The 15054-nt window shown below is 30.5% G+C and overlaps 1 protein-coding gene across 9 annotated transcripts in view; it reads left to right on the top strand.

Annotated features, from left to right (window-relative positions):
* The window catches only part of LOC107436775 (cell adhesion molecule 2), a 60468-nt gene extending 49070 nt beyond the window's left edge, over nucleotides 1-11398 (top strand). For all 9 annotated transcript variants that reach the window (XM_043050607.3, XM_043050601.3, XM_071182470.2 and 6 more), the window contains 4 exons: nucleotides 778-913; nucleotides 3329-3462; nucleotides 10169-10349; nucleotides 11251-11398. In XM_043050607.3, the coding sequence (XP_042906541.2) occupies nucleotides 778-913; nucleotides 3329-3462; nucleotides 10169-10349; nucleotides 11251-11339 (540 nt within the window). In that variant the 3' untranslated portion in view covers nucleotides 11340-11398. The remainder of the gene's footprint in view (nucleotides 1-777; nucleotides 914-3328; nucleotides 3463-10168; nucleotides 10350-11250) is intronic.
* The last annotated feature ends 3656 nt before the right edge of the window (nucleotides 11399-15054 follow it).

The raw sequence follows: 15054 nt of genomic DNA, 5'->3' as shown, positions 1-15054 counted from the left end.
CCCTATTGAGAGCATCTTGAAACTTTTAAGTTCGTCTGCTTGTTCACCATTGTTAAAACTCTTTGCTCTTCATGGGGTCTGACGTCATTTTAGATCTTTTTATAACTATAGTGAATTTGTAATATGAATGTGCATATTCATAATTGTGTTTGATTGGCTACGTTTTGTACATTTTCAGCCAAAACACTCAATGAAAACAAAGAAAATTGCTCAGATAAAGCCACAATTTTATAAAAATAAGAACCTTTCTTTTGTAATTCAGGGCCAGTGCTAAACATTCGCCACCTCGCTAAATACAATAAAATCTCAATTTTCGAGAATAAAATTGTGTTCTGGTGAAAGTATTGGAGAATGATTTTTTCTACTGGAAAGAAAAATAAACAAAAATGATTCAGATTTTCATTTGGCGAAAGCTTTTGATATTTGGCTAATTTACTGGCTAATAATTTGAAATCCTTAGCGTGGACTTCAGGGTTGGATTGTTCAAAAATTCAAAAAATTAGAATCGCTCAATTGATTCTAGCAATTTTCATCTAAATAGAAAAACGTCCCAAAATTGACGATTTTTTTCAAGCATATAATTTTTTTTCTAAGATTTAAACTATTCGTCAGCTTTATAATTCAGACGATAATATGTACAACTTTATGTTAGAGCTTTACATATGGATTTAAAGACAATTTCTTTTGTTTCTTTTGTTAGGGTAAAGAGCTTTAAAGTTAAATCAAAGTTACAGTATCTAAATAAGAATATTATTTATTGTGTGTTTTGTTTTTCAGATGTCAAGATCAAACAGCACTACAGTATTTCTTAGAAATTTAAATATAGATAGCTTAGGAAATTATACATGTCAAGTGTCCACTGACAAACCTTTTTTCAGATGCGTTCAGTCCACAAAACAATTAGAAGTTGTAGGTAAGACATTTTGATTAAAGGTAACAAATATTTGTAAAATTAACAATATTTTCTTTAATTAAAATAATCGCCTATAGCATTTTAGAAAAATAAACAAAATTACTGACTTATATAACATTTTTTATTAATAAAAATATTAAATTGTACAGCATTTCTCCAAAATAAATAAATCAAGGTATTAAAAGAAAGTATTAATAGGTATAATTAGAAGGTAGGTGAATGGTACTAATGAAGGTACCATAGGCTAACTTAACTTAACGTAACTTAAATAACTTAATTTACCATAAAATTTCATTTTAGAAAGTGTTTTTGTAACTCCAAAACACTTGTAATTCTTATATTTTAATTTAAAAAATTATGAATTCCTAATTACTTTACAACACTAGGGATCTATGCAAATCTTTTTCTTTTTGAAAAAAAAAAATTTGGTTTTAAGTCTTTGTAAGAAATCTGCTCATAATTTTGTGAATTTGTTAAAATTTCATGGACATTTAGATAAAAATTAGAGAACTGATCTTTTTATGAAAGGTTTTGTAGCTTTGTGAAAAATCTACTTACAATTTCTTACACCTAAAATTATCGTAGAATATAGTTCTTTCTGTCATGGTCCTGTTCATGTAAATCTATAAAAATAAGGTCCGGTATTTGTAACAAAACACAAAAACTATGTCTTTCAAGGATTATTATTTTCAAAATTTTGAATTAATGACGTCACAGACATCGGTTTTCAAAATAAGATTTATGAATAGTTCATTTTAAAAATGAAAATGAAAGTGAAAAAATTCATTTTAAAAATGAACCGTTTTTAAGGTAAAATATTTTGTGAAAGGTTTGTTTTTACAGGATGCGTAGCGTTTTTAAAGAGTGCTCATTTTTGATTTACGTTTCTAAAAGCTTTTAAAAGTGCTTTTTTATGCGGAGTTTGTAAAAAGTGCTTAATTTTCTATCTTTTAAAAACAGATTTTTGTCTTTGCCATGTCGGTTGTAGTTCTAAATCACAAAAAAATGCATGATTTTCACAATTTTCTCTCCAATATTTATCAGAAACTAGTTATTTTATCATGATTATATTTAAAGTTTTAGAAAATGTTTTTTAATTTTATTGATTTTATATTTATAAATTAAGAACTTTAAACGATAAAAAAAAATTTTTTATTTCTGCACAGATCGTAATTATAATTTTTTTGGGGGGAAAATGATTCAAAATATTTTTTGAGTGCTTTAAAAGTACTTAAAAGGTGCATAATTTTTTGTTGAAAAATATGGCTACGCAAACTGTTTTACGATAAAGTAAATTTTTAAGTTTCATTTTTAGGATAAGATAATTTACGTATTATCCATTTATGGTCCCAAAGTGCTCTTAAATAGAATCCTAGAAACATTCATTACTAAAAATTGTAGTGGTAATCTTTTAATACTCATTTGTTTTGTGATGCCTAGTAGCTTTATTTCGTAACTTTAGTACTTTTTCTCCTTTTTATGAAATTTAAAAAATAATTATTATTGGAAAACATTAAAAATATATGCAAAAAATATTATCCATGTATATATAAAATATAATATTAAATTTAAAATATATAAAAAAAGCAAATAATCTAAAACAAAATTAAAATCAATTCCTACACAAGTCAACAAAGAAAAATTTTATTTTAGTTACTTTTTATTGAATAATTAAAAATTTTTCTCCCATATAAAACTAAAATTAATTAAATTTAATTAATAAATTTGAAAAAACTGTACTAACATCAAGTGTCGTTCACTACAAGTTTAAATAAAAATGTATTTGAACTTGAGTGGATGAGTAAAAAGTATTTTATTAACAATTGAAAATTTGAGCGAGATATAGGGAGAATGTGAACTAATACTGGGAATTGAAAAAAAAAGTTTTTACGGGCACTTCATAGATTTTAATATTTTTATAACAAATTAACTTAATATTAGAAATTTAAAGAGTAAAATTTGAAATGCGATGGTAATAGAAAATAAAATGTAGTTATGTTAAAAAAATGTATTAAAAAGGAAATAGTACATTTAATTATTCATCTCTCTGTTTTATGATAATCAAAATGTCATTAATAAATCATATTAAAGAAAGCGCAAACAGCAGTAATGACTGAAATTACTAATAAAAAATAGCGAAAATTACTTTATCTTTCTTTTAATTGATCCTACATGCGCATATTTTTTTACCTCTTTCAACTCCCTAAGAAATATATATGAAGTATTGGGCATAACTAATAGTAGGAATCGAGTAATATTAAAAATGTAAACATATTTTTAAGAAAATTATTTTGAGTAAATTTTATGAAATATATTATCATGAAAAAAGGTTTATTTTTTTTAAAAAAAAATAATTGTTCTTTTTTTATTTAATAATTCTATCAGTGATCTTAGTACACTATATTTTTCTCACAGTGCCTCCGTCAGATAGACCCGTATTGATGACAGAGAAAGCTGAATATGAATTAGGAGATAATGTCTCAATTTTGTGCAATTCCGGAAAATCCAAACCAGCACCAGAGCTCAAATGGTACATCAATGATCAGCTAGTAAGTATATAAAATATATGGGGTGTTCTTTAAGAGATTAATTGACAAAAACGAAGTATTTGGGGGACCGGAAAGTAATGTCGTTTCCGCGAAATTAACTATTCGTTAGTCTTCCTCCCAAATCAAAATTTTTGATGGTTTTTCATTGATGGACCAACATAATCTTGGTCAGGGGATAGAGCGGTCGCCTTCCAGTGAGGAGAACCGGGTTCGAATCCCAGCGATGGTTGGTCGATACGAATTCCGCATCTGGCTTTCACCGATCACAGTGCTAACGTAAAATATCCTCTGTGGGAGACGGATCAGGGATTAGAGTCTCCTTGCTGTCAGGCTAACCGAGGATGGTTTTCGTGGTTTTGCTCTCCACGTAACTCAAATGCGGATCAGTTTCTTCAAAAAAGGTCACAAATGCAAATTTTTCCCAATACTTGATCCAAGGGTTTCCTTGTGTTCTGGATTTAGTTCAAAATTATAAGGCTACGCAGCTGAACATTAATAGTCGTAAAAACACGATTTGGGTCTGCTGTTCAGCGACGATTATAATATAAAATGATACCATCATGAAGCATTATATTTTTCGAAGGTAACCAACATAAGTAACCATCACCCCAATGTAGGAATTTTCTGACCGATTTATGATGGTCCAACATAAGAATAGCAACTTGTTTTGATGATTTGCCCATTTGAAACCATCAGAAATTTCTATCACTGTCTATAAAAAGAACATAAAAAAACCAAATGGTTTTGATGGTGCACTCCTGCTGAACCAACAAGACTTTCCATTAAACTATCATGGAAATGCATTGTTGTACCATCATGAATTTTCATAGTAAAGTAGAAAGCAAATGTTGGAACGATCATGAACCACCGTCATCCCAATGAAGGAATTCGGAATTATTTATATTGGTCCAACATTAAGAAAAATTGCTTTGATGGTATATTCCTGAGAGGGAGATCAGCAAGATTGTTTTAATGGTATATTCCATCAAAAGAAAATTTGGTTTTTCCCATTAAACAATCCTGGATATCATGGTTTGTTCATGTTTAACCATCAGAAATTTCCATTGTAGCATACTAGAAATCAAATGTTGGAAAGATCGTGAGCAACCATCATCTCAATTAAGGAATTAGAACTGATTTATGGTGAGCCAACATAAAAAAACCTGATTGTTTTGATAGTATATTCCATCAACACAATTTGGTTTTTCCCATCAAACCATCATTGAAATGTATAGTAGGAACCATCACGAATCATCATGGAATGTTGATCCATGAGAATCAGACTTTTCTTGATAGTAAACCATCATACTATTAAATTATAATTTTTCATCATGGAATGATGGAAGTTTGTTGGCATATCAAACACCATGAACACGTAAAGGAAAATGTTGGATGATGGTGACCATCAAATGATGTTGGACCATCATGAATCGCACTTAAACCAACATAAAAAAATTTTGATGGGACAATCAAGAAGGTTTACTTGGGTTAAAAACCAATTAATTTTTTTCAATCCGGCATTGAATGGTTGTGGCTAATGAAGGTGAATACATTATTGATTAAAAATAAAATCTTGGTACAAATATCAAATGCAGCTAAACGACGTTACTTTCCCGTCTTTATATTAATTATCAAATATAATTGATTCTGACTATATTTTTGAAAAGGACATGGATTGAGAAATAGAACATTTTTTTTATTAAATCCGCATCGATTTTCATCGTAGTTCAGTTTTGAGAAATTAATGAAAATTTTTTATTTAACAAGATAAAAATTTATCGAACAGAAATAATTATAATAAGAATATCATGCAAAACAAGTAATATTGAAAAAAACTTTTAAAAGTCAATTCCTATTTAGGTCAACAAAGAAGAATTTTAGTTTAGTTACTTTTTATTAAATAATTTTAAAAAAATTTCCCTTATAAAACTAAAATTAATTAATTACATTTTATTAAGGAATTAATATTTGAAAAAACTGTATTAACATCTAATATCATCCACTACAAGTTAAAAAATGTATTTGAACTTAAACGGAGGAATGAAAAGTATTTTATGAACGACTGAAAATTTGAACAAGATATACAGGGTGGTCCTAAAATATACGTCAAAAATGTAAAGGTATGTAGAGGGGACCTAAATAAGCATATTTCATATAGGATTGTATGCGCGGTAATGCCGCCTTGAGGCGGTAGGGAATCGAATTTTCTTTTGTCTTTACTTGTCTTTTCAGTTTCCTTTGATTCATACTGCTTTACAAGCTAGTGCTTTAACGTGCCATTACAGCACACACATTCCTATCCGAAATATGCTTATTTATGTCCCCTCTACCTACCTTTACATTTTTGACATATATTTTAGGACCACCCTGTATAAATATATGGAGAGTGTGAATTAATTGTAGGAATTGGAGAAAGAAAAAAAGTGCGTGGTATCAAGTAATTATAAAAATATGAATTTGATGACCTTGACCACACGTGCTACCACGTAATGTTTTTTATGAAAATTTTCTGACACAGCAAATATAAAATAATTAAATATTTAAGTATGTATTAGGTAATTAATATATAATTAAATATTAATAAACTATTCTTGTTCAAATAGAGCTATAAGATAGAAATTATCAAGGATGTTATTTTTAAAATATGTGAGAAACTGAATCGCATATAGTAAAATTTAAAAGAATGACTAACGCTTAACCCCATCAGAAAATTCCATTTCATTTTTCGCTCATCCCTATTTAATGAATGAATTAATATTTGAAAAAAACTGTTTTAACATCATCCAGTACAAGTTCAAAAAAATGTATTTAAACTTGAGTGCATGAATAAAAAGTATTTTATTAACGATTGAAAATTTGAACAAGATATAGGGAGAGTATAAACTAATAGTAAGAATTGAATATTTTAATGATTTAACTTTTTTTTTGCCATTTCTTCTATTTCCGTTTCTTATTTTCGTTCTTTTTCTCTTTTCTCATGTCTTCCATTTTTTTTTAATTATTTGCTAAGATTATTTAAGTACTATATTAAAGCCATTGTAATTTCCAATTATATTTATTTATTTTTATAAAACAAGCAAAATTTAAGCCAATACCGATATACTTAAGAAGCCACGCATGCATGTTATTAATTCAATTATACCTTTCCTAACGATTCATGTCATAGCTTGTTATATTCAAACAATTGGCTCATGGCAGCAATAATTTTAATTTAACTATCGAGATTCAAATAATAGAGAAAATACTTCATTTCTAATCATCTGCACCAGTATTAATAGCTCTCCAATCAATTCCTCAGTATCAGTTCCTCTAAACATAGTGATGGCGATCTGGTCACCACTTCATAAACTATTGTTTATCCTTATCCATGAACATCTAGATAAGATAGCTCAGATGTATATTATTGTTATCGGGGGTCCTAAAAGCCGACTACATATTAATCAGGGCTCATATTAACTGCGCTCTACTCCAAAATTATGTAGGACTACTAACAATGCTTGAGAGAGTTAGTTCAAAGCTTGTTGCGCTGTAATTCCGAATGCTTTGTTCAATTACCAGATTGTAATCATTATGATGCGAAATTTTCGGATTACGCTGAGAGTGAAATATTTTATTAGGGCTTTAAGGAAATGGAAGACCTTATAGTGGAAGAATATGATAAGTGGTAGTTCGGAAACTCTTCTATTTATGCGCTATAATATTATCATAAATGTATGGGATAGGTAATTATTCAATTATAAGATTGTAATTATTATGGGAAGAAATATTTCGGCTTGTGCTGATTGTGAAAAATTAGCCCAGCGATAAGAGGAATTGAAGATCTAGATGGAAAAACATGTTTACTGGTGTTTTGAAAATGATTTCTGAGTTGAAGAGCAATTGTAAGTGAACTGGTACTTCCATTTTAAGATCCTCATTATCCATTATAAGATCATTTTCAATTATATGATTTCAATTATTGTTGGGAGAAATTTTCGGATTTCACTTTGTTTAGACTTTTATGAAAATGAAAGGACTTATAGTGGAAGAACATATTAGGCGGCATTTTAAAAACTCCCCTATCTCTGCATTAAATCCTTATTATAAATAAGGGGGACTCTTGAAGGTAATAACTAAGGCGAAAAATTTAAGTTTATCCAGAAATTTTCGAAATACGGTGAGGTGTAATATTTTGTTTATGATAATGGACATAAGAGTATCATGTTAAATGATATTTTTTGAACCATGATAGTTCAGGAGATAGAGCGTTCACCTTCCAATGAAGTAAACCGGGTTCGAATCCCAGCGATGGCTGGTCGATACGAATTCCGCATCCTACTTGCTCCGACCACAGTGCTGACGTAAAATATCCTCAGTGGAAAACGGATCATAGGTTAGAGTTCCCTTAACGTCAGTCCAACTTTGGGAGGTTTTCGTGGTTTTGCTCACCACGTAACGCAAATGCGGGTTAGTTACATCAAAAAGTCTTCCAAGAAGACATATTTCTCCCAATACTTGATCCAGCAGTTCCCTCTTCTTCTGGATTGGGTTCAAAATAACAAGGTTACGGAGTTGAACATTGGTAGTCACAAACCTCCCAAATATTGGGTCATCTGTTCAACGCCGGTTAAAAAATAGAAATAAAATGAAAACTTTCTTTATTTAAATTTTTACTGAGTAGTTTACTTGGTGCCTCTTCAATTACGCAATTATTTTGGCAATAAATTCTCTGATTCCGCTGTTTCTCCGAATTTCGTTTTCTTCACATTGCTGTTACTGTTAACAGAATAATCTTGTGTTGTTCTTCCTTCGCCAAGTACTGAATCAAAACAGGAATTTTTATGTTTAAAGGTCTGGTTTCTTAGGAAACGTCGGCGTCAGCTTGAAACGAGCGTTTACCTCTGATTGGTCAATTTATGAGTTAGACAGCATACATCATCGAACGCTCAGCTTGAACGACAACTGCCGTCCAAATCAACTGCAGTTGGATTACAACGTGACGTTAACAGCAGAAGCAATGGCGGACAACAGCCAACAACAGAGCATTGAAATCAGCCCAGATTTTAAATTTAACATTAAACGTAGCTTCTTTTTCCTCTTCTTCTTCATTTAGCTAAGCTATAATGTGTTTTTTCTTGAACAAAGTCATTATTTGTTTCTTAAAGCACTGGTCAACAATCACAAAATCAATACAAATTCAAAATAAATATTTGTTTACGCTATTAACGCATGCGCAATGCGAGATAATGTCTGTGTTGGACCGACTGCTCACGCTGAGCTAACAAAACGGTATTTTCATGGCGTCAAAATTATATCAACTTAACGCTGACGCCCAGTTAAGACGCTTCTCCTATGAGCTAACAAACCAGTATTTTGTTGGCGTCAGGGTAACGTCAACTTAACGCTGACGCCCAGATAAGGCGCTTGTCCTAAGAAACCAGACCTTAAGACAGCTTTATTTTGTTACTTATTACAAACGAACTAAGAATTTCAGCCACATGTGAGTTAATGTGTCGCAAATCATCACACAAACATAATGCCTCGTTAAAATTAAGAGTTTCTTTAGACTTATTCTCTCACAAAATTCTAACAATATATTTCAAGAATCCGTTTTTACACAAAAGTAGTTTAACGTTTTTCCATTTTTTAAGAAAATTTAAAAACATTTTCGTCTTAAAACAGACCTGCTAATACAACGGCATAGTCTTTACATTTCTTTAATAGCTTTAAATTTTGTATTTTATTTTATAGCCGTCGTTGAACAGCAGACACAATTTTTTGGGTTTACAACTACCAGTGTTCAACTCTGTAGCCTTGGAATTGTGAACCCAATCCAAAAGACAAAGGAACTCTTGGGTCAAGTATTTTATTTCATAACCTTCGTTGAACAGCTTTTCCAATTTTTAGGTTTACGATAACTAATGTTTAACTGCGTAGCCTTGTAATTTTGGACTCAATGCAGAAGACCAGAGAAATGCCGGATCAAGTATTGGGAGAACTTTGCCTTCGTGGAGTCCTTTTTGGTGGAACTAAGCCGGATGCGGAATTCTTATCGACCTGCCATAGCTGGGATTCGAACTCATTGGAAGGTGACTCATAGCTTGGGTTTACCTCATTGGAAGGCGAACGCTCAATCCCCTAAGCCATTGGGAGTATCATCTATTACCGCACATTGTTGGAACCTTGGACTTAAATTCAACTTTAGTAACGCAAGCCTTTTTTCAACCCGTTTCATCAGTTTATCTTGATGCTCTGGAATTATGTTACATTTATATTATATTACATGTTATTTATTTTTTATAACCGTAGCTGAGCAGCCGACCTAATTGTTTTGTGTTTACGACTACTAATTCTCAACCCCGTATCGTTGTAATTTTAAACCCTCTCCAGAAGACAAGGGAACTCCTGGATCAAATATTGCGGGAATTTGTCTTCGTTTAGAACTTCTTCTTGAAACTAACCCGCATTTGTGTTACAATGAGAGTAAAGCCACGAAAACCCTCCATGTTTAGCCTGACTGCAAGGGGACTTTAACACATGATCCGTCTACCGCTGAGGATATTTTTACGTAAGTACTGTGGTCGGCGAAAGCCGGATGCGGAATCCGTATTGACCAGCCATTGCTGGAATTATTTAAAAATTGTTTAATTTTGCTTTTAGCTCTGTAACTGCTTGAATTCTATCACATATTTGTTTGCTGTTAAACAGCTGCTGCTTTTTATTTCAGGCTCAATCTGAATTGTCCGATCAAGAAACTTTTGTGTACCCCGACCAGTTGGAAAGTACCAGCCTTGCTTTAAGATTTAGACTAAAGCCAGACGTTCTACACAATGGAAAAGTCATCCTTAAATGTGTTTCCACCGTTCATCACATTCATGCAGTTTCTGTGAAAGAAATTAGAGCTACAGGTATGAATGTACTTCCCTTGAATTATCTTAAACATACCTCATCTGATTTCGATTAAGATTTTCCTCTTTTTTTAAATATTTAAGAACACGAAAAAAAATCTTCTACATTTTTTCGAATTCATATCAACTAGTTAGTTATCTCTGGGATTTGAACCTGGGGCACCTCATTAGGAGGCGAGCGCTCTACACATGACAAAATTTTTGATGGTTTTCCATTGATGGATCAACATAATCTTGATGGTAACCATCAGTAATTGCATCATGGACCTTTATATTTTTTGATGGTAACCAACATAGGTATCCATCACTCCAATGCAGGAATTCGGATTGATTAATGATGGTCCAACATAGGAATTTCAACTTGTTTTGATGGTTTGTTCAGGTTGAACTTATCTGAAACTTTCATCATAGTTTCCTAGAAACCAAATGTTGAAACGATCATGAATAACCATCCCCCCAATATAGGAATTCAGACTGATTTATGATGGTATAACATAAGAATATCAACTTTCTTTTAAATGGTGCTTTAATTTATTGAAATGGGGCTTTAAAGTTGAAAACCGACAAAATAAGGTCTGGAAAATAGTTTTAAAAAAATTATTAAAGAAATTGTTAAACCAAAATTTACAGAAGAAAAACAAAATAAAAATCATTTAAATTAATTTAAAGAAGTAAGATAAAAATACAAAAACACAATAAAGTAATAATGTGGCAGATCATTGTGACAAATGGTCTTTTCCCGGACTCCTTATAGGTTGCTCACACGTTTCCCTGTAAAATTCAAGAATTTAAATTTTAATTCAAAAGGATTTAAAAATTTAGTAAATGCAAGTATCGTGATCATTTTTAATTCAAAGCATGTTGTGAAATTAAATTTTTTTTGTGCTGTTTTTTTTTATAGGTTCCAAGCCAAATGAATCTCATAGTGGATTATTGTGCATCACAATTACCATAAGTGTTCTGTTCTATGTAACACAATTTTTTGTGTAACTCCATTCTTCCATTATGTACAGTGATAATAAAATAAAAACCTTTAATAAGACAGCCAAGATTCATACTGTTCCTCAATATTAGAAAGTTGATCAATAATATTAGTTAAGTAAGTTGATCATACAAAAAAGTAGTTATTCTCATCAGAGTGTAATGATTATTATTATGATTTGAAATACAGGATATAGTTGGAAGTTTTTATTGTTTTTAATGAGAGAGAACATTTTTACCCATTGGCAAAATGGGTCTCGGTTTGGGTTTGATGGCGTCCACACACTTTTTAACTGTGTTCAAGAGTAATAGTAAACAGTGCGCATGCGTCGTCATTGCACGCGTTGCTCGCTGCTGTTTTTATTTTCACCCGCTGGCATTTTTAATGTATTTACATAATAATATTTTAAAGTATTTTTATATCATTTTATTATAAACGTACAATTACTGGCTTGACGGTGATTTCAATGTAAAATTTTTAAAAAAAAATCGGTAATAACTGTCTTCAGATAGAATTTCAAATGTAATAATATAAAATAAAAAATTCATAAATCGCGAAAGTTTAAAAGATAGTTTGGTCTAGAAATGATCTTCTTTCTTTCATTTTTTTTCTTTAAAGAACACCCTATTTTACATACACTTATTTGAGTATCTCTTTCTTTAAAGAGTCCTATTCGAGTGATTCGTGATCTTTAATTTGGGAATTCTGCGCGGATTTCACGATGTTTAATTTATTATCGTTTAATTTATTAACGAATTTTAAATTGTGCAGCGATTTGCAAAATTCGAAATTGCATTTTTCTACCTACAAAATGCGAGAATATCGCCTATAATATTAGAATTGAAGGAAAATTACTTTTACAATTAAACATTTTTGTGCATTTTTTTATACTTTCTTCTGTAAATACAACGTTTCTGTTACTTTAAATTAGTAATTGTTATAATTAAAAGTATCTTCAAGCAAAATATATTAGTTCTAGGGAAGTTTGTCGCAGAAAGCCCGAACCGTTTCTGCCACAGGGATAATATGGTATATACAGTATGGAAGTATAATTAATTGCAGTTCAAATATTACGTAAGCACCTTACAGGGTATGGGAAGTTTATGATTCGCTTATTTTTGCTGTCAGAAAGGAGAAGGTATTTGAGCAATGCTTACGTAAGTCATTAAAATTACTATAATTTTCAAATTTTTTCATCAAATTAAAACACAAAATGTAACAAAAAACATTAACATTTTTTTAATTAAAATTGAATTCTTGGGAAGAAAAATTTCAAAAAAACATTTCTGTGAAACGTTTCAAAGGAAGAGGAAAACACAAGATATTCCTAAAGAATATCCAAATCGAAATTTTGTAAATAAGTTAAAACGCAACTTTTGTTTTATACGAATTTGCATCGTTTATTTGAATTTATTCCTAAAATTTGATTAATGGAGTAAAAGTTAACATATGAACAAAAACCAGGGAAGAGTTGTGGCGATTTTCATTCATGGAGCATGATATTCTAGCAAGAGAGGAAATTTGTAGTCTTCATTTTTTTCTGCTCTTAAGGGTTTAGGGAGAATTAAAGATTTGATAAAAATATGCTTACATAATAATTTGAACGACCAGATTCTTTTTTACAGATTCTTTTTCCACAGATTTACAGATTCTTTTCAATAATAATTAATCGTGACAAACAACCATCATTTATGAGTCGTAATATATTAGTTAGTTTAAAAAAACTTCATTGGTTTTAAAAATATACAGAAGGAACTAACATTCGATACGTTCCTAGCGCTCAAAAATAGGCTCCCGTTTTCACGACTTATCAGATGTGAATAAGAAGAAACGAAAGTGATTTGAAATATAAAACGCAATGTTACAACCGAAAAATGGAACATAAAGATGAGATCAAAACTAATAAAACCACAGTAGCCGAGAAGGCAGGAAGAATAAAGTAATGTAATTACTTTTTTCTCTTTTGTCTATTAAACGAAACAGAAGACCAATTCAAAGAAAAATGCCTGTAATTTTTTGAAAAGCTCATAAAAACATGGTAATTGTTCATTAATTTTAATCTAAATAGAACATTTTTTTTCAAGTTGGGGATTTTTGTTTAAATATCATATTCTTTTTAAATGCATAAAATGTTTGTTCATTACTGTAGTTATTCGATAATAATTTTAAAAAATTGTTTAATGATAATTTTCTAACCCTTTATTAAATCATTTCTGAAGTTTTTTTATTTCTTATACATTAATACGTATTTCTCACTTAAATCCAATGGCTCATTGCATGAAAAGTTAATTTTTTTTCAACAACATAATATATGAAGGTCTTATTTGAATGGAAGTTAAATCAACTGAAAACAATGGAGTTAATTTTATTTTAATATTCTTAAAAGTCTTAATTACTATCTTAGTAAGTTTCGTATTCAACTCCAGCATATTTCTACTGCAAAATAAGGGGCATTGCAAATCAAGAGAAGCAGTTGACTCATTAGAATTTAAAGCTTTGTATTAGAAAATTAACGTAAGTAAAGTTGCCTCATTAATCAAATCAAATCTGCGAAAACTAGTAGTTTGTGTCATTTTTTCTTCTTTTTTTGTAGTAGTAGTAGTCAGAATTTTGAAAAATGTGTTTGACTCCGACAACTTAGAAATTAGATCCAATAGATTATAAGAAGAAACGAATTTTTTAATTTAGAAATATTTTTACAATGATTATGTAAGCATAATATTGCTCAAATAAATACAGTGTCAATTATTTAAATTACAACTTATTCCATATTTAATTTACCATTTCCGAACATTTTTATTATCTTCAAATTTATGCAAAAGAAACTACTGAAAAAGCACATGTATTCCAAATTTTTCTTATGTCATTTGAAAAGTTAATTGAAAAGATATGTAAATGCATCAGATTTGTAATAGTTTCTTAGTTCTAATTATCTTTTCAATACTTTTCCAGCGGGAATTCTTTTTTTTTTTCAAGTGAAATTATACAACGTTTGAAGAATACTAAGTTTTGTGCCATATCTCTGCCATGTTTAAAACATTCAGTCATGAGGTAGGTATGTACTTTATTTACGTCGCACTATAGCTGCACAATGGGCTATTGGCGACGGTCTGGGAAACATCCCTGAGGATGATCCGAAGACATGCCATCGCAATTTTGATCCCCTGCAAAGGGGGTGGCAGCCCCGCTTCGGTAGTTCGTCGACCTGCTCTCAAAGTCAATCATTTTACTGTATAAGAGTTCAACGAGGAATAATAACTCGGGCCCTGCGCAAACTGATCCAAGTGGTCACCCACCCGCACACTGACCACATCGGTCACTGTTGGGAACCGCGCCTTAAGATAAGTCCTCTTCCTAGTCCGCGACTATCCTCCAAAAAATATTCTAATCATAAAATGTTTATAAATGTGCGTGGGAAATATTGATTCCTAATAGCTATTTCTTTATACTGGTTTTGTACAATTTCAATATTTTGTACAATTATTATTTATTTTTGCAATTTAAGAAAAAAAAAAGGTTTTAAAGGACGCAATTGTACGTAATAAAATAAAAATTTCAAAGTAATATTTATTTAGTAATAGTATTATTTTATAACCATCGTTGAAAAGCTGACACAATTTCCGGCTTACGACTAGTGACGTTCACCTCCTTAGCCTTGTGATTTTGAACCCAATACAGAAGACAAATGAACTTTTGGATCAAGTATTGGAGGAAATCTTCCTT

The sequence above is a fragment of the Parasteatoda tepidariorum genome, chromosome 3 (assembly GCF_982258835.1).
Source record: "Parasteatoda tepidariorum strain Cologne lab strain chromosome 3, Ptep-v5.0, whole genome shotgun sequence".
Classification (NCBI taxonomy): Eukaryota; Metazoa; Arthropoda; class Arachnida; order Araneae; family Theridiidae; genus Parasteatoda; species Parasteatoda tepidariorum.
Note: the sequence above shows the minus strand (reverse complement) of the source record. Positions and strands in the feature narration are given on the sequence as shown.